General features: G+C 28.6%; 1 protein-coding gene across 1 annotated transcript; it reads right to left on the bottom strand.

Moving 5' to 3' along the window:
• Positions 1-367: 367 nt before the first annotated feature.
• On the bottom strand, positions 368-2,348 carry LOC135955188 (DNA-directed RNA polymerases I, II, and III subunit RPABC4-like). Its single transcript, XM_065505507.1, has 3 exons — positions 2,192-2,348; positions 887-979; positions 368-489 (listed from the first exon to the last, which is right to left on the bottom strand). The coding sequence occupies exons 1-3, from the start codon at positions 2,250-2,252 to the stop codon at positions 467-469; spliced, it is 177 nt and encodes a 58-aa protein (XP_065361579.1). The 5' UTR covers positions 2,253-2,348; the 3' UTR covers positions 368-466.
• Between the last annotated feature and the right edge of the window lie 17,188 nt (positions 2,349-19,536).

Below are 19,536 nucleotides of genomic sequence, written 5' to 3'. Positions count from 1 at the left end.
CTGATTAATAAATTAAGCGATTAATCAACATTTCTGATTAACCTAATATAATCATAATCAGCGTCTGTATGATACGTTAATCCGTAAATTTGATCTTCGATTCGTAATGTGTGAATTCTCATTGATTCATTGATTGTCAATACAAGAAAGAACTTTTGACAGCACTGGATGTGTATATACATATTTAGATGTTCTAATTCAGGCCATAAAATTTTAATTCTTCATTATTATAAAGTTCTAAATGGGGATGTGCTCTTATTTAACATTTTAAACATTTCAAATTATTTCCTATTAGTAGATATAAAATCTGATTATTTGGGAATAATTTTTATAAATTTCTTATTAAACCATGTACATCGAAGATTCATTTCAATTTAATCAATTTGTATTTTATTAAATTTATTTATCAAATTCTTAACTAAATATAATCTTATGTTTAAAATTCCATGGTCATATAGAGACTTAATTATCGGGCATCAAAGACAACCACTGTAAAGAAAGAAACTAGAATTATTAAAAAGGAAAATAATAAAATAAAAATTTAGGGCAAAGAGATCTAAAATTCCATTTATATTCTAATGAAATTTGGATATCAGTCAAAATGTAATTTGCACTAGTGAATTATTAATTAAAAAATTTATAACAGAATACAAATTGTATTTTAAAAATGTTTATGAAAATACTCCCTTATTCATAATCAATTTTTAAATTCATAAAAGCTTTATAAAATGAAAATTCAATACAAAAATTAGTTTTATAAACCTATGATGCATTTAAAAGTTGATTAGGAATAAGGCCTTTAATATATTACCCCGAGTATTTTTCATAAACAATTTGGAAAATAATTGTTTGCCCTTGCAGGGAGTTAATATCTTCAAATACTTACATCTCTTTGTACGTTTCTTGTACATAATACGATAGCCACATTCACGACAACGTATGGGATCACGGGGACGCATTTCATTTTCATGATGGCATTCTGAAAAATAAAAATTGTTTAATAGTAAAATAACATTAAGAAAATTAGTTTTAAAAATTAAGGCACTTTTGAATTTGTTCAAATATTTAACGAAATAACGTGAACATTTCCCCTGATCGTTCAACCAAATGTTGGTGTTCGGATTCGCATTTGATTTATGCATTTTAGGGTTATTATTGCAACTTTCCTTTAAGTTCGAAATAGTAACTTTAAGTAATAGGAAAAGGGGTCCTTAAAGTTAACTTTTACTATTTTGAACTTAAAGGCAAATTGTAATTTAGTAAAAAAAGCAACGGACCAAATCAAGTTTATAACAGCAACTTCATAACCCAAAGTATCAAAAGTAGAATTAATTTCCTATTTCGCTTCTTCAGAAAAAGTAAAACGAAAAAATCTTTCGGAATGAAACCACTTTCAGTTTTCAAAATGGAATTGATAGGAATTTCTTTGTAATTATTTGTTTTTCTAAAATTTTTATTCAATATTTTTCTAATTAATGTATTACATGGAATCTGAAGAACCTAAAATTAAATCGATCGGAATAAAAAATTACGGAATTGGAACGATTCCGAACAAAATGTATGTACGTTTATTTTTAATAATTTTCTCACTTAATACTTGTTGTGGAAAATTTATATTGTCAACTAATCATAATCTGTGGTAATATGTTCTTTTATATCCCGTGGGAAGAATTTTTAACTTAGATTCTAGTCGAACTTATATTAATCCTGGAGTATGTTGAACTTACTTCGCTTAATAACAATTTATGGACATAGGCATTCCGACAGATGGATTTTCAACTAAGTGTATATCAAGGTGGCCTCCACTTAGGATTTTTTGCAATTTTGAATATTAGCATTTAAGATTTTACGTATTCTATGTAAACAGTACGACTCTTATGATATTTTATAAATTAAAGTATAAATTTTTAAGATATCACTTTTATTTCCCCAATTAATTGACTAATCTGAAGACACCTCCACAATTTCCCTTAGAGAATATCTAAAGAATATAAACTTTCTACACAAATTTTGTAAATTCATTTATTTGATAAAAAGAATGTTAAAATTAGACTATTATGGGCAAATATGCATCCATTTTTAAGAAAACTAACATCTTTCCATATAATTTATATTTAAACGTTTTTTATTCAATCATCTCTAGACAATGCCGCACAAATTAATTTTCTTCCTCCATTTCTCAAGCACTTACCTCCACAAATATAGGTCATTGCTGTTTTTAAAACCGTATCCTTGGAGCTGGTTTCCGACATTTCGCGTTATTTTGTTTAATAACTAGCAAAAAATTAAATTTTCTTTATAATTCCAGCAACTTTTCAATGAATTTCACCAAACAATGCTGATAAATATTGTTGTTGTGACAGTTCAAGCCAATGTGACTTTTAACAGTGTTGTTAAGTGAAGTAAATAAATGACTGTTAAACCATATAAAACCACTATGCAACACTATGAACAACTAATTTTCTACAGGCTGACATCAGCAGCTAACATGCTCACGCCTGTGTATTTCTTATGGGAAATATTTGGCTAATGACCCTCCAAATCTAACTCGTAAAAACTTCATATTAAAAAAATGGTTTGGATGATGTCAGCCGCTGAACAATATAATAAATAAACAAATTGTAACAACAGGAAGTAGTGCATACTTTAAGGCTGGTCGAAAAATTAGCTAATGGCCTAGTTGGTAACGTTGTGCTATAGAAAGCGATAAATCAGTTCATATGTAAAAAGATAATAGCGATTTCTTGCACAGTGTTACCTACTCAACACTCTCAAAATTGGATTTTTAAACAGAAATACTACGTTTGCTTAAAATTACAACAATAAAATATAAAAATAATTTACATGTTTGAATGAAAACATATTTTATTGTAGTATTTATTATATCAAGATATTTTTCCATTAATTTAAACAAATATTTAGATAACCTTATTTGAAATAAATATAAAAAAAATGGCGTTTTTTATAGCATCATGTAAAGAAAGTTAGAATTTTGTTTACATTTTAGTCATTATATTGAAACATTTCAAAGTATTGAGTCAACACTTTAAAAGAACATGTTGAGTAATATCAAGTATTTAAAAGCATTTTGTAATGCAGACAGACAATTGGTTACTTTATACATCCCAAGTAATCTAGCATGAAGACAATTGACACTTAAGTGTTTCTAAGTAATCTGGAGTGTAGTCACTTTAAACGTTTTATGAGTAATTCGTACAAACTGGTTTTATATAAATTGTGTTGATATAATTCTCATACAGTTTATTTTTATTTTTGCTTAAGTATACTGATATCCCATGTAACATAGCATGACGTCAATAGTCACTTTAGTGTCTCTTAGTAACCTATGGCTAGTAATGTGGCTATTGAAGTAACTAGCTCCCACCCTAAATGATGGGTAACATCACTAGTGCGGTACTGTCTCCTGGAACTGCTGAGGAGGTCTATAAAAATTGAAACTCTGTCCTATAATTTAAATTCTACAATAACAAAAAATTACATGTCAGAAATTCCAAAAATATTTTTTCTTGATTTGTGCAAAATAGAAACATGTTTTAAAAAATAAGGAATAATATGTGTTAGTGTAATAATGTGTAAAAAACGTTATTTTTATCAAAATTTAAAAGTTAAAATTTCAAGACATTTCATTGGTTAACAAATTGAGAGTCGGACTACTTGAAATACTTTGTTTAAAAGTATCGAAAGTTTACGACACTAGTTTCTTAACTTCATTATCTAAAGCTTTACGTTAATATTTATTCCATTAACCATTATTTTGTTCAAAATACTACACTAATGGAGGTCACTAAAATAAAAAGAGTATCGTTCGATATTAAAAGAATCATAAAAAGAAGAAACAAAACAATAAAAATACTATTTTTCTGATTCCTATTATGGCGTATAATCGAAAATTCCCTGATAAGTTGTTTTTGGACAAAGAATAAGAAACGTTGCAAGTGTCACTGAACTAATAATATAACGGTATATCTCAAAAACAAGAGTTAACATATAAAAACGGTAAGCACCACTGGATTCAAAGTACACGAATTAGGTTAACCCGCTGGGTGCCCCGCTTGACAGAAAAAAAGTTCTAAATTCAAGCGCAGTGTTAATCTTGGTTCAAGAACAATTATTTGGTTCAATATCCTGTTTTCCAAAGAATACAATTTGTAGGAAACAGTATTGAAACTACGGTACATAACCATATCAATGAGACCAATATTGTAAAAAAGGAAAAGCTCTTAAAAAGTTATATATAACTAGTCGGGACTTCGCCCGGTAGCATTTACTAATGTTAGTTCATCAAGTTTCTGCCACCCACGCACACCAGCCTGTTCTTATTTATTTTCAAATAAAATATCTAAATTTGTACTGCATACTTTAGGAGCTACTTATTGACTGGACTCAAAAAAAAAGAATTTCCGAGTATTATCCGGAATTTTTTATTTTTTTTTATTTCAAACCATCTCCTGAAAATTTCGCTCCAGCCGTTCTCACGTGATGACATTACATACATGAACCATTTAATTTTTATATATATAGATTAATTGAACTTTGAACCTCGACAAAACAGAAACCAAAACGAATTTAAAATTTAATAAAAGTTACTCAACTTCATATTTTGTATGACCATAAAGAACTTGTGTACCAAGTTTTAATAAATTTGAAACGGTTGAGGTCCGATGTTTAAGCAAAACGTGCAACCTCTAAACGTTATCCGATTTTCTGGTTTCATTTGATTTTTAGATGACGGAGAATAATTTTAGACCTTGAAAGCATCGAAAAATAGCAAAATATGGTCCACCTTAATGTGCATACATGTATTCAGGGCACACATATTTTTTTTTTGCAAATCGATTCACAAACAATAAACGAATATTGCTGTTTTTTTAATCTTATCATAAAATTTATTTATAAGTACTCTAATTTGACTATTAATTAGGGTAGCCAAATGTCCCGATTTTCGCGGGATTGTCCCGCTTTTAGTCATGAAATCCCGCTTCCCGCTCGGGATTCGTAATTCCCGCTTTTTTGGATTTTACAAATCTAATAACTAGTTTTAAAGAACATCATTATGTTGTAAAAAGTATAAAAAAAATTCAAACAATTAAGTGGAACTGATATTTATGTATTTCCCGTGAGCAAATATTTATTCAGAAAAGAGTTCGTATACTTAACCAGTTATTTCTTAATGATCAATTGACTCAGAATAATTAAAAATCATTATGTCCATATTCTGGCTGGTTGACCGTGACTGAAATACCCAAGAATTGAAGGCGTTACTCAATTAAGATAGCTGTCAAACTCAACAAGAGCTTGCGATATCATTTGGAACTATTCAGTCAGCAATTTCAAAACGTTTGTCGGAAGCAGGATTCATCCAAAGCAGGAAAATAAGAATTGAAGCTGAGACACGTTGAAATACAATTTTTATGTCTGAAATGCTGCAGTACCTGTTAAAAACCACTTAAAATAAAGTGGTTGGGAAGTTTTGCTTCAACAGCTTTATAGTTCAAACATTGCCCCGTCCGACTTCTATGTGTTTCTATTGAAGCAGAACGTTCTCTCTGCAATACGCTTTACTTTGGAACAGAGTATCCGATATTGGCTTGATTCGTTCTAGGCCTCAAAAGATGTGCAGTTATTTTGGCTCCCAATATTTTCCAATATATTCTTTTTATTTTTTGTTTGGAAAATTTCCAAATCAAATTAAAGTAGCCAACAAACCAACAAAACATGTTACGTATTTTTTATACAAGACGAAATTTTCTTTAATTTAACTCTATTATAAGATTTACACATTTATTGCGTAAATTTACAATTTGGGAAAAATACAGTAGCGGAGTTCACTATTAAGTGCGAATGGTCTAGCATTATTGCAAATGTAAAATTTTACCGTAATCCAATAACAATTTTGCAATAATGCAAGACCATTCGCACTTAATAGTGAACTCCGCTAGTGTTAAGATAGTTGAGGTATAATTTATTATCTTTTGTACCGCGAAAGTTTTGAAAATCCCGTCATTTTTCACCTATTTTTAAAATTGTCCCGCTTTTTGCAAAAATAAAACTGGCAACCCTACTGTTAATACAAGTAATTTAGATCAAATACTTAGTCAAAAAAAAAATAAATAATAGAAAGTAGCAAACTGTTAACCATAAGTAAATACATATTTACATATCAAATTTGGAATTACTGTTTAATCTTTAATTCCTAAATTCCAGATAATACCGGTGCTGTCAATAATTATTATTGATTATTATTACGACAAGAGGGTCATAACCAGTGCAAAATAAAGGTAGGATCACACGATTGCCTCAATGCACCAATTATTGGTCTATTTTATACGTCAATCGTGTGATTTCACAACTTATTGGCTCATATGTCAAACCACAACAATATTGTGCTTATTTGGCCCAATCAAATGCAACCCTGGTGCGGCAATCATGTGAATGCTTGATAGGCAACATGCACCAATAAAAATGTTAAAATGTTAAGAAAGCAAAAAAGCCAATAGAACATGAAAATATGCAGAAAAATTTCTGTATATGAATATTAATTGAAATTGACAATGTTTTTTATGGTTTTAGAAATTTGGTGCCATTTTAACATCAAGATCTATTAAGGGTTAATTTCCATTTTTGTGCTGCTATTATAAATACTACACTTTATGTTGTATTGTTCTTAAGTTTTATTAAAATCGGCCTAAAAATATATAACATTTCGCTATCATTGCATTAGAATAATTAGAAATTCCAAATATTGAATACTTTATTCGTATTTCTATTCCCTATAAATCCCAATGTAATGATCAAAAAATTCTGAAATTTATTTAACAAAATTTTTAAGAATTTGAAAATGGAGTTTTGAAATTGCCGTTAAAAAATTCAATTATTTTGGTCATACTTGCGAATAGGTTAACGATATCCTACGAAGACAAAAAATCATATACAAGTAAATCAAAAAGTAAAAAATCGTGTAGCAGAAACGCATTCTACGGAAAATTCTAAGAAATTTTCCCCAAGGAACCATAGGTCTAAAATCAAATCATATCTTGCGCATTTCGTCTTTTATCCAATAATATTTCAATACAATTTTTTTTTTCATAGTTTTTTTTTTATTGGATAAACGACGAAATGCGCAAGATAGGATTTGATTTTAGACCTATGGTTTCTTGAGGAAACTTTCTTAGAATTTTCCGTATATTGCGTTTCTGCTATACGATTTTTTACTTTTTGATCCTCCATACAAATCGACCCTGCCTAATGGATATATTTTAAGTAAAAATTAGCTTTTAATATTTCTCAAAATATGATAATTTTGTTTCTACATTTCTTGTTCTAATGGCCTGAGAACGTTACTTGGCGGTTACACGATCAAGTTTTGCCTTTCAAGTTGTAATATACTCACACTTTTTTACTAATACCCTCACACTTTTAAGAATTGAAACGAACTTGCATTCAATTTGTCTTTCAAGTTGGTGTTTCAATTTTCAATCAAGAAAACAGCTGATTATATTTTTTTTTAACAATTTGTAGTAAAATTGCTTTCAAGTTGCGTGCAGCATACGTCGCACAGTAGTTCAAGGGCGACTTTAATTAATTTTTTTTATATCTTCTGATCTACCTGATTTTTCCACCGTTTGTAATAAACAGTCTAATTATCATGTACCAAAAATATTAGGCTTATATCTGTATTAATTTTTAGTCTAGAGACATTCAAAGTTGACCTAAGTGAATGCGTTTGAAATGACCGTTTGAAGATTTATTGAAAATATTTAAAAAATCAGTATTTATATAGGGAATTTTTTTAAGATATCGAAAAAGTACCATTATTTACCCAATTTTACAACTTTCAATCGATTTCCGGTACGTGTTCTAGTTATCCGATTGTACTTAAATTTTGCAGTAGTTAGTTTTAGCTACTAACGAACAAAATAAGACCCATTTTTAAGGGCATGTCTAATGTACATAGCTAGTTCGTATTAAAGTTTCTTACGAACCTAAATTTTATATAAGTTAAAACCAATATTCGATGAGTGGTGATGGGTTCAAATCTTAAAAATTATATTTTCTTTAAAGAAATTATAGTTGTGGTGCGTAAATGCATATTTATTCAACGTTCAGCAAAAAATTGATGTTTCTATAAAAACCTATAACCTTGAAAAACGTGCATAAGCTTTTCCAATGACGACAGAATTTAAAAATTTGTTTTTTAAATCGACATATTGAAATAAAAATCTGGAAACACATTTAAAGTAAATACATATTGGTAGTTTCTAGCCAAGACATCTTCCTTTAATATAGGCACATATAACGCATATTATGAGCATGTATTTGTCCAAAATCCGAATATATTATCCCATTTTCACACAAACCCTGACTTCCTAGATTTGATATAAAATCGGGCTAAGCTACCGTTACCAAAATAACTGCAATTAATGTTACCTCTAAATACCGTTGCCGATATTCTATAAATAATATAAATTGTTAAATTACTGATTTTTGATTTCAATAATTGAGTTTATTGAAAACTACATAAACAAATTGAATTAAATGAATGCAAAATTTATGTCGTGACGATTTTTTAAAATTTGTGTGACATTTTATTTTCTTAATTGTAAAATTTTCCAAACAATTTTTACAAATCTGATTCTGTTTAAAAGGTAAACACCACAAATTATTTTATTCATTTTCGATAATGAAAACCTAAAAAGGACCCAATCCATGGAATAATAGATTCGGTTCTGAAAAAAAAGATTTCGGTCGGACTATAATGATTTTCATGATCTTAAAAAAATAAAAAAATTCACTGGTGTTTACACACTTTTGAGGCTGTGTGTATAAGCTGCTTTACTTTTTTATACACGAATGTTGGTACGCATCAATAGTATATTTTATTTCTATTCAAAAAAAAAATTAAGATAAATTACAAGATGTATTAATTTACAGGTGAAGTCAATAAGTCAGCTGATTATTTTTTGTTCGATTTGTTTTCTGTTTTCTAACTGTCAAAGTTTATTTACTTATATATAAAATTATTTTCCGTTTTCTAACTGTCAAATCTTTTTTATTTAAATTGAAAATTGTTTTCGGTTAAATCGAAATTTTTAGTTGGAATATCGACAAACGATCCTAGATTCCGTAATACTCCCGTTGATCTCCAGGTGGCGTGTCATAATGTCCATGGACGTTATGTCACACCAAAAAGAGTCATAGTGTCCATGGAAGTTATAACAATTTCAAATGTCCATGCACTTTGTGACACTTTTAAAACATAAATGTTTTTTAAAATTTGGTTAAGATTTAAGAAAGTGGCACTCTTATCCCGGATAGAATTGCTCGTAACTTTGGTGTTGTATTTTGGATTCATTTAAAAAAGTTTCCTGGATAACGTCCATGGACATTATGATGAAGGACATTATGACACGCCAGCTTATATCCACATCGGCATGACCCGTGCATTCGAAACGGTCGCTGTTTTTAATGAATCGAAATTCATGGCTCTACAAAACACACGGGACATAGTAAATGCACGGATAGCCTCATAGGAAGTATTAACAATTAGAACTGAATTAAAATTTGTTTCTTTTAAAATAAGAAAAAAATCAAATTATATTGCTTTTATTTATTTTTGTTTTGACATTTAGAAAATATTTTTACAAAAACAAAATAATGTTGTTTTTGCTTAGTTGTATTTGTTGTAGAATTGGGACTACCTGTAAATGATTATGCCATGATAAATTACATCAAAATATTTCTAGACTGAATAAAAACTGAATAATAATGAACTTTGAATCAATTGATTGCAACTAGATTTAATTGTTTTTTTTTTTAAATTTACTTAAAATATGATTCATATTTAATGTTCATATAATAAATATTAAAGCAAGTAATACTTACCAACATATACATACATATGTATTAACTTTAAAACAAATATCAAGCAAGGCATTGCAAATTATACATGGTCGATTAATGTAAAAATTGTGTAGAAACTGTTTTGTAAAGCAGGTCGTAAGAAGTAAAGTTAAATTAGTGAACTTTATAAAACACGTAAAAATCTAAGAGTATTTTATTGAGATTTACTTTATTACAATATACACATATTGAAAAACTTTTGCATTGAGCTAATTCCTCATACACTTGAAGACACAAAATTACCTCGATAACATGTGTAGACGCGGAACTAGTATCCTTAATGATATGCTTAATACTTGTGACACCAAAAACTAATTTTGAGAAAGAAGAAACATTGTCCCTAGGGTGGGTGGATTTGTAAGGCCAAAATTGTTTGATATTGTGCCATAGATTTTTCGATAGCTTTTGGCATGAGGAATAAAAATTGCCACCACGACATATCAAAAATATCATTTTCGAGGCGCCCAAATTTCAGAAAAAGTAAATAAAAAACATAAAAATTAAGTATTTTTTTTACATTTTCTGAAAATTTTTTTTTCATGACAAAATATATTGAAAAATCGAAACCATTATACTAACCCAGTTACTTTATTACTGTATAGCGACAATGTATTGAACCAATTAAATAAATCGTCTCCAATATTTTGCCTTCGGGGTATTATTTTGAGTCCGTATTTTGGCATCTACAATTTCCCATATGTTTTCTATGGAATTGAGATCTGACGATTTGGCAGGCCATTTCAATCATTGGATTCATTCAATTGTAGGGGGTTATTGTCGTGCTGGAATCTCCAAACGTTTATAATTCTAGTGAATTGGACCCGCAACAAATGTTTTTCTATCACTTCCTCCTATATTTTCCCGGAGCTACAGCAACCAAGAGCAGTCTCATTTGCACTGTGGCTGACAATTCGAGAACTAATTTCCAATTTTAGATTATCGACAACCGCCCGGTTAGAAATTTTTGGGAATTTCTTAAACTATCTTGTTATTGAATTATTTTATCTGTAAGTAGTTTTACGAGGTCATTCTCCCAAATATTGAATTTTGTACAGTACCTGTCTTTCGAATATATTTATTATATGGTTTATCACAGATGTTTTTTTTTGCTTTTTTCACAGATAGTTTTTTGCTTCAATTCAGCATTCAAATCGTTTATAATTTTGGTTTTAAAATTTTCACAAAACTTTCTAGTAATTTTTACTATTTAAAATTACATAAGAAATTATAAAATAAAACAAGAGAGCTATATTCGGCTGTGCCGAATCTTTTATATACCCTTCCTCAAATCAAGATATAGGTCAAAAATCGAGGTTGTCCTAGTTTTTTCCTCATATCTTAGCCATTTGTAAACCGATTGCTGATTTTAAATAGGAAACTTCTAGAAATCAGAATTATTGAAGATTTGGATCCCGAAGATATATGGGGTCTTCTGAAAATTGATTTCAAGAGACAGACGGACATGGCTTAATAGACTCCGCTATCTATATATGTAGTATTTTAAAAATTCAATTTAACATGTTACAATTTTGGATGCGTGTAACTTTTTATAGGGACGAGGTAACTGTAAGATGATTGCTTTTATTTTATTCGGAATTTTATCACAATTATAGCTGATATTAAAAATAAAAATTTAGACACTCCCATTCCTAAAAAACTATAAAAAATCGAGCAAATTAAAAAATAAATAAACCCAAATATCTCTTGAACTAAAAGAGTTTTTTGTAGATCTTCTTAAGGACTACTTACATTTTAAATTTAAGCTCATTGGGATCAAATGGATTTTTTGCGATTTTTTAAACAAATATGAGACCCAATGTGGCGTGATCCGTGGAATATTTTAATCCTTAAATGTACTTTTTGAACGGACTTTTTTTGATTTTTTCGAAAAAGGGGTCAAATTGACCCCTAAAGAGAGGAGCTGGAGTGTTAAGATCTTCCACAGAAATTATCCCCATAAAATTCCGCGATATAGCTCTGACAATAAGAATTCTCAAAGACATTAACTTACAACAATTTTTTCAGTTAGTATAATGCACCATTCGATCAAAAATTTAAAACTTTGACTCACTGTAAAAAAATTAAGACGAGCTGGACTACAAGGGTCGCTATTCTGTTCCAAAGATTCTGTTGGGCAGTGTAATTAAAATTCAACTTATAATTTCTATTTTTTCTAAATAACACACGAAATTGTCTGGCCCACTAACATACAATCAGCGAAAATAATTTGACAGTCAAGTCCGTTTGAAATACATACTCCTTCTTATATTACGAGAATCCAATGTTTCACCCAAAGAACTTATGAATGAATGAAATCTGTTCATAGTTAAAAGAAACAGTCTTTCCCAAACACCCGTAAATTTCCCATCTAGTCATACCTGTAAAATATATTTGCCAAAAAAATCATCGTTATTTCCAGAAAAACGTAAAATCTTATTTTGTAGCTAAGTCTGCTTTTACATAGGGAAAGTTTTCTTGCCGCAAGTCTGAGTTTATAGGAGAGAGGCAAGAAGAAGATTGTTTTCTCATTTTCACTATGGCGTCTATTAGGTTTTGAGTCAAAACTAATATATCTAATAGTTCGCGAGATACCGAATTATTTCGAATTATGTACATTCAGAATGATAAAAATCTTTTGCTTTTCATTTATGAATGCTAGTGAAAAATAAAACTTGATGCTCTTCATTTGTGAAAAAATTTACAAAAAGTTACTTCTCAAAAATGTCCAAATTACCAAATTACAGTTATCGAAATAAGCCAAAATACCATTAACGCTATGTCACCGATATCAAAATAATCCAAATTAACGTTTGATTTTTTTAAATTATTTATAATTTTCAACACGTACATATATGTATATTAGGGTGGGTAAATTTTTGGCCAACAGGCGTATCTAAATTCAAAACCTAGCTCCCGCTGAGAGTCTTCAAAATACATGTTTGAAAAATTTCACTGTCCAACAAATTGAGACTTTTTGATTGGAACAGAATAGCGAACCTATAATTCTGAAAGGGCATGTTGAGTAGATAATTTTTGTAGAATAAACTTATAGTCCAGCTGGTCTGAATTTTTTTTATTAAGCGTAAAGAGTTTTATTTACAACTTTGATATCTTTGGTGACCCCCACTGAAATTTTCCGGCAAACATTTTCGTAGAATATTTTAATCCTTTTTAAAGGATTTTTTTTTTTATTTTCTCGAAAAAAGTATCAAATTGACTCCTAAAGAGTGCAGATAGAGGGTTAAGATCTTCCACAGAAATGATCCCCATAAAATTCCACGATATAGCTCTGACAATAATTCTCCTAGACATTAACTTACAAAAAAATGTTCAGTTAGTATGCACCCTCCGATCAAAAATTAAAATTTTGACTCATTGTAAAAAAAATTCAGACCAGGGGCCTATTTCACTAACCTACAAGTTCACAATTACAAGTGTTTTTGCCTGTAAAATTGTGAACTTGTGAATAATAGCGTTTCATCAAAATACAATTACAAGTTTGTATCTACAAGTGAATTTTACAAGTCACAAGTCATACTTCTACAAGTGGTTTTGTTTCACTAAACTAAATTTGCACTTGTAAACTTGTAGAATTGTAGAAAAAAAGCTTAGGGTCGACGGAGACCCTCAGAAAAATTTTTACATGTTACAAGTGAATGATAAATTTAAATTAAATTTGATTTTTAACTATTTTTTAATAAAAATTAGTTAAAATAAACACAAAATCCAAAATTTTGAATATTAATTAGGATTTACCTTACCTTAAAATAGAAAGGCCCTAACTCGTGTTTTTTTAAGCCGAATTTTTTGCTAAATATGATATATGATTGGACCATTTATCGAAATAATCAAAAATCTGGGCTTATAAAAAACACGAAGGGGCTTTCTATATTAAAGTAACGATTTATTTATTTTGTTTACTATTAAATAGGTATCATATATACAGAAGTTATGCCACCTAATTTTAAGGCGATTGATGTAGGGTATCATATGGTCAGGCTTCACAGACTATACTTTCTTACTTGTTTTTTTTGCCTTTGGGAATAGCCACTTTGAAAATCTAAACATATATAGACAATTCTAAATTAGTACCCAAAATTGCAAAAGTATTTATTTTTATCAGTCCCCGCACATTTTCCGATATATTGCGTATAAACAAGTAAGAGAGCTATATTCGGCTATGCCGAATCTTATATACTATTCGCCAAATTATACTTCAAAATACAAATTTTAAATTTTTTTTCCAAATTTGTTTTTTTCATTTTATGGAAAAAAATATTTTTCGAATTGTTTTCTAATTTTTTTTTTAAATTTTAAAAAAAAATTTTTTGGTTTTTTAATTTTTTTTTATGAAAAAAAATTGGGGTTAAAAAATATTTTTTATATAAGAAATATTATTGAAATATGTTATATTGCGTTTTTATAGGATATTTTAGCATTTTGTGTAATAATAAATAAGAATTGTAAAATTAATATCACAATATATACATACATATATACAAGAACTTGTAATTGTAGAAATTGTAGTTTACAAGTGCAAAAAGCTACAAGTGTTGTGAAAATTTTAATGAAACACAATTCATCAGCACTTGTAAGAATTAGACTTGTTATTGTAACTTGTAAACTTCACAGAAAAAATTATGAGTATTTTTTTTTCTAACAAACGTTTGTTTGAAATTAAGATTGATTTTTATTATTATTTGTAATTGGTTTTATAAATGTGTTTATTTGAATTTTGTATATTTCTATATTTTAACTAATAACAATGTTGACATCTTGTTAAAAAGTTAAAATTGTGTTTTTAATTTCAAAAATTTCATAAATTTTGTATATTAAAACAAACAGCGTTTTTAAATTGGCGTAGCATTCTTGAATAATTGTCAACACCATTCTATATAGAAAAAAACATACATACACATATTCAAATCACATGGCTTAAACTTCAACAGGCCTGATAGAAGGCCTTCGTCAACAGGCCTGGTAGTAGGCCTTCTTCACAGGCCTGTTATCAGGCCTTTTGTATATTATTTGAATAGCTGTCACAATTATTTGAAAAAACTGTAGTTTCTAAAGTTAATTTTAATAATTACCTTTAAAAATGAAACATATTACAAATTATTTTAATTTTTTTATAATAAAAACTTTAATAATGACCACGTAAAAAATTCACACAACGCACAACCGCTTTGTCAAAGAATTTAAGCAAAACTATTTTAAGTTTACTTCTTTTTTTCTTTTCACTTTTTGATTTGTTTTGTATTTGTTGTTTTGTCTTTGGAATGTGATTTTTTTAACGGTGTTTTGTGCTTGTACTACGTATGTAGTAACAAAAAGAAGGGAGCAGGTAGGCCTTCCATAAGGTCTTCCTGAGAAGGCAAGCGAGCATGAGTACTGGATCTAAAAAAAGGTCTAGGAAGGTCTTACAGAAGGCCTTATAGCTGAAGGCCTCAAAAATTACGCCGCTGGGTTATTATACCATGGCAAATTCATTATTAGGTGAAGTAAGTTCTACAACAAGTACAATATACAGAAAATCAAAATACAATTTGTTTATGTTGTTGGAGCAAAGTCTGAGTTTTTGTTTCATTTACGTTTAATGTATTAACAACAAACACTAGTGAATTTGATAGGTACTTTTTTATTGCAAAAACAATTTTGACAGTTCTAATATCTTTTAACAACAATAAACTACCTGATGTAGTTCTAAGCTTCCAAGGCGAATTTATAGAAGGTGACGACAGAACTACAACAAATACAACATATACAAAAACAACAGGTACTTTGTTTTTGTAAAAAGATAAGTGAACTGTCAAAGTTGCCTGTGGTTGTTTTTGCTTTTGGGTTTGTTGTATTTTTCGCCACAACAAACACAAGTGAGTTGACAGTTCACTTGTCTAAACAACTGAATAAAAAAAATAATCAGCTGTTCTTCTGTCGTCACCTTCTATAGATTCGCCTTGTAAGCTTCTATAAATTTGGACTTGTGTTTGTTTTTACAAACTCTCAATTTATTGAATGTTTGTTTTAAAAAATGGCTTTTAAGGCTATTGTTGTTAATAATGCAATTCGAATATATATGTGCAGGGGACTACAAGAGACTAACTGATGCTTGTTTTTATAAGAACTTGTGTATAAAGAACTTATAAGAACTTCTTATAAAAAACAAGTAAGAGTGCTATATTCGGCTATGCCGAATCTTATGTACCCTTCACCTTTGTTGTGGATGCATTATTATTTTTTTTAATAATAAATACTATATCAATAACACCTTTAAAAATTGTAGAAGTTACCAACGAAACAAAATAAGCAAAGCAATAAAACCAACACACATCCAAACATACGTATTGTTGCTTTTTTGTCAGAAGTTACAAACGAAACAAAACACCAAAAAAACAAAAACAAAATACGCAAAGCAATGAAACCAACACACATCCAAACATACGTATTGTTGCTTTTTTGTCAGAAGTTACAAACGAAACAAAACACCAAAAAAACAAAAACAAAATACGCAAAGCAATGAAACCAACACACATCCAAACATACGTTTTGTTGTATAAAAAACAACAACAAAGCCAAACAAAACACCAAAAAAAATCCTCTCTCGGGTGTAGTATATAAAAAATGATGCACCTTGGTACTATTTGTATTTGCCATAGATTTACTTTTACTCTCACATTTACTCTTAGTTAGTGTTGCCATTTCTAAGTAATTGCTGATAAAATCTGGAAGTTTTATTTCGATGTGTACTTAATGTTTAATTGAATTTTAAAATTGCAATTTAAATCAAGTTGTAACAACATATAGAGATTTAATAGGAAATATTAAATATTAAATCATATAAAATATAGCATAAGTACATTATATAATATGTAATATAGATGGAAAAGATTGAAAATGTGTATATTTTTCTGATGTGTAATTTAGGAATCAGTGGTATGTGTTTGATAAATGAGTGGGTGGCAACATTGCTATTAGTTGATACTTTTCAAACAATTGCAATTGTGAACGGTGGCGTAAAGCAGCTTAAAAAAATATTGTGTAAGACTACTGTAAGTTATAGTTTTATGTGTGTCGCCTGCATCCCTCATTCTAATTTATTTCTTTTTTGGCAAAAACTTAAAAAACTAACTGTAAAAAAATGTATGTATACTATTGCGATGTTAAAAAAATAAATTATAGGCGGCATGGTGTTACTTGTTATTAGATCGTCGAAGAGTACGTGTAAGCTTTGAAGAATTTAAACAAAATTTTGTTGAAACTAAATAATAAATTGAAAATTTGCAAAAGGTACAGAATTTGTTACTTTTTTTAAAAACCATTTATAAATTAATTTTTTCGTTTATTTTTATTAGATCGAAAGCTTGGAGCACATAAATCATCATTATACCATTAAACCAAATATAGGACACAAGAAAAGGTAAGTGAAAATAAATTTCCAACGTGTTTTACATTTAATTTTAATGCGGAAGGGTTCAAATTACTTCTGGTCAAGCCATATGACCAGAAGTAATTTGAGCCCTTCCTCCACAAAGTTTTTTAGGGCTTACTTACAATAAAAACTGAACTTGTAGTTAGTACTAACTATAGGTGTTAATACTGGTTAATTTCTGAATTCATTTAGGGTGTTCAAATTGTCTGCTATTAGGTCATATTGTCATAATGTCCTAATATATTATAGTTTAATAAAACATTTGTTGTGTTTCAATCAAAAACGAAAAAACTGTTTGTGGTTTTGTCGTAAAATAACACTTTTTTAACAATAAACATACATAGTTCAAAAACTCGTATTAGTTTAGAACTTTTTTTGTTTGAAACCACAAAAATTTGACTATACTATAATAATATATTAGGACATTATGACTTAATAGCAGACCGTTTAAAAACCCCAATTATTTCTAAAACTATGACCTATAGTTAGTGTTTACTTAAGTTAGTTTTGTTAATGATATTTTTCATATAGCAAAGTAATAAATAATTATCTCTTACAAATTTTTAAGTTTGCAAATATTTTACTGCCTGTTTCTATATCCCGTGTGAGTACTTTGAGTCGAATTTAAAGTGAGTTTTGTTATTGTAACAAAAACAAAATACATGTAAAATTTTCACTCAAAGTAGTCGCACGGATATATAATCTGTTAGTATTGGAATTATAATTGGGAGATTCAAACGATCATATTATTAGGTCATATTGTCATAATGTCCTAATATAATATTATAGATTAAACAAATTTTTGTTGTGTTTTAAACAAAAAAGTTCTAATCTTATAAGACATTTTGAACTATGTTTTGTCATAAAATAACACTTTTTGTTTCAAGCACAACAATAATTTGTTTAGTCTATAATAATATATTAGGACATTATGACAATATGACCTAATAGCAAACCGTTTGAATCCCCCAATTATAAAATTATTATAGGTATTAAAGCAAAAAATATGCATTTTGCAAAAATTTTTAATTTCACCTTCGTGAGAAGGGTATATCGATGGCTTAATATAAAAAAGGCGTAACTCGATTTTTTGTTACTTTACAGGAGAAGGAAAAAAACTTAATAAAATCCATAAAATTTTAGACACAAAAAAAGTTTTAATGCAATTTTTAATAAGAAGAGACATCACATTATATTTTTCATTTAAAATTAATTTTTTTTTATTTAAATGAAGTAATTTAATATACCATTTTTAAATTGATATTTTTGAAAAAAAAAAATTAGTTACGCCTTTTTTATATTAAGCCATCGATATATAAGTTTGTCATTCCGTTTGTAATTTCTACATTTTTCATTTCCGACCCTATAAAGTATATATATTCTGGATCCTTATAGATAGCGGAGTCGATTAAGCCATGTCCGTCTGTCTGTCTGTTCGTCTGTCTGTTGAAATCAATTTTCTGAAGACCCCAGATATCTTCGGGAATTTTACACCAATGGAAAACGCGGAAAAATTTATAACAAGCTTTCCTATTTAAAAAGAACAGCAAAAGATATTTTAAAGAAGGACGAATGCTTATCTCATGAAAATATAGAACCAGGTTAGTTTTCTAAATTTATTAAAGAAATGATAATTACAAATTATTTTTTTTATAGATTTAGATGATTGTTCATTTTACATGCAACAAATTAAAAATGGATCCATAACCAATGATGAATTCGATCTATATTAGCGCAAATGCGCAGCATTTCGCTTTAAACAAATATCAGAAACAAATAACACTGCAGACATTTTTAGTTTATGGCCAGAGTACATTAAGCCATCTGGTTTCCAGTTTGGCAGTGACTATTTTTATTTTTTCTAAACAATTTTTGCAGATCGATATTGATTTTAGTCTAAAATTTCCCAACGCAAAATCATTTCATGACAGATGGTCACAGTTTGGTGATAAAATTACGTTGTTGTTAAAAACGAAAATAACAAACTCATATATTTCTAAGCAACTCCAAATTTCTGAAACGGTAGATAAAGGTATATATGTACATTGTATTTTAGTAACCTAATTTCTTTTATCCTATTCTTAACTTTATCCTATGTCTATACCTGATAAATTTTTCTAATAATAAAAATCAAAATGGTTGTCAAGATAAAAAATTATCTGGTATAGTCTCCATTTATTACTATT

The sequence above is a fragment of the Calliphora vicina genome, chromosome 3 (genome assembly GCF_958450345.1).
Source record: "Calliphora vicina chromosome 3, idCalVici1.1, whole genome shotgun sequence".
NCBI lineage: Eukaryota > Metazoa > Arthropoda > Insecta > Diptera > Calliphoridae > Calliphora > Calliphora vicina.
Note: the sequence above shows the minus strand (reverse complement) of the source record. Positions and strands in the feature narration are given on the sequence as shown.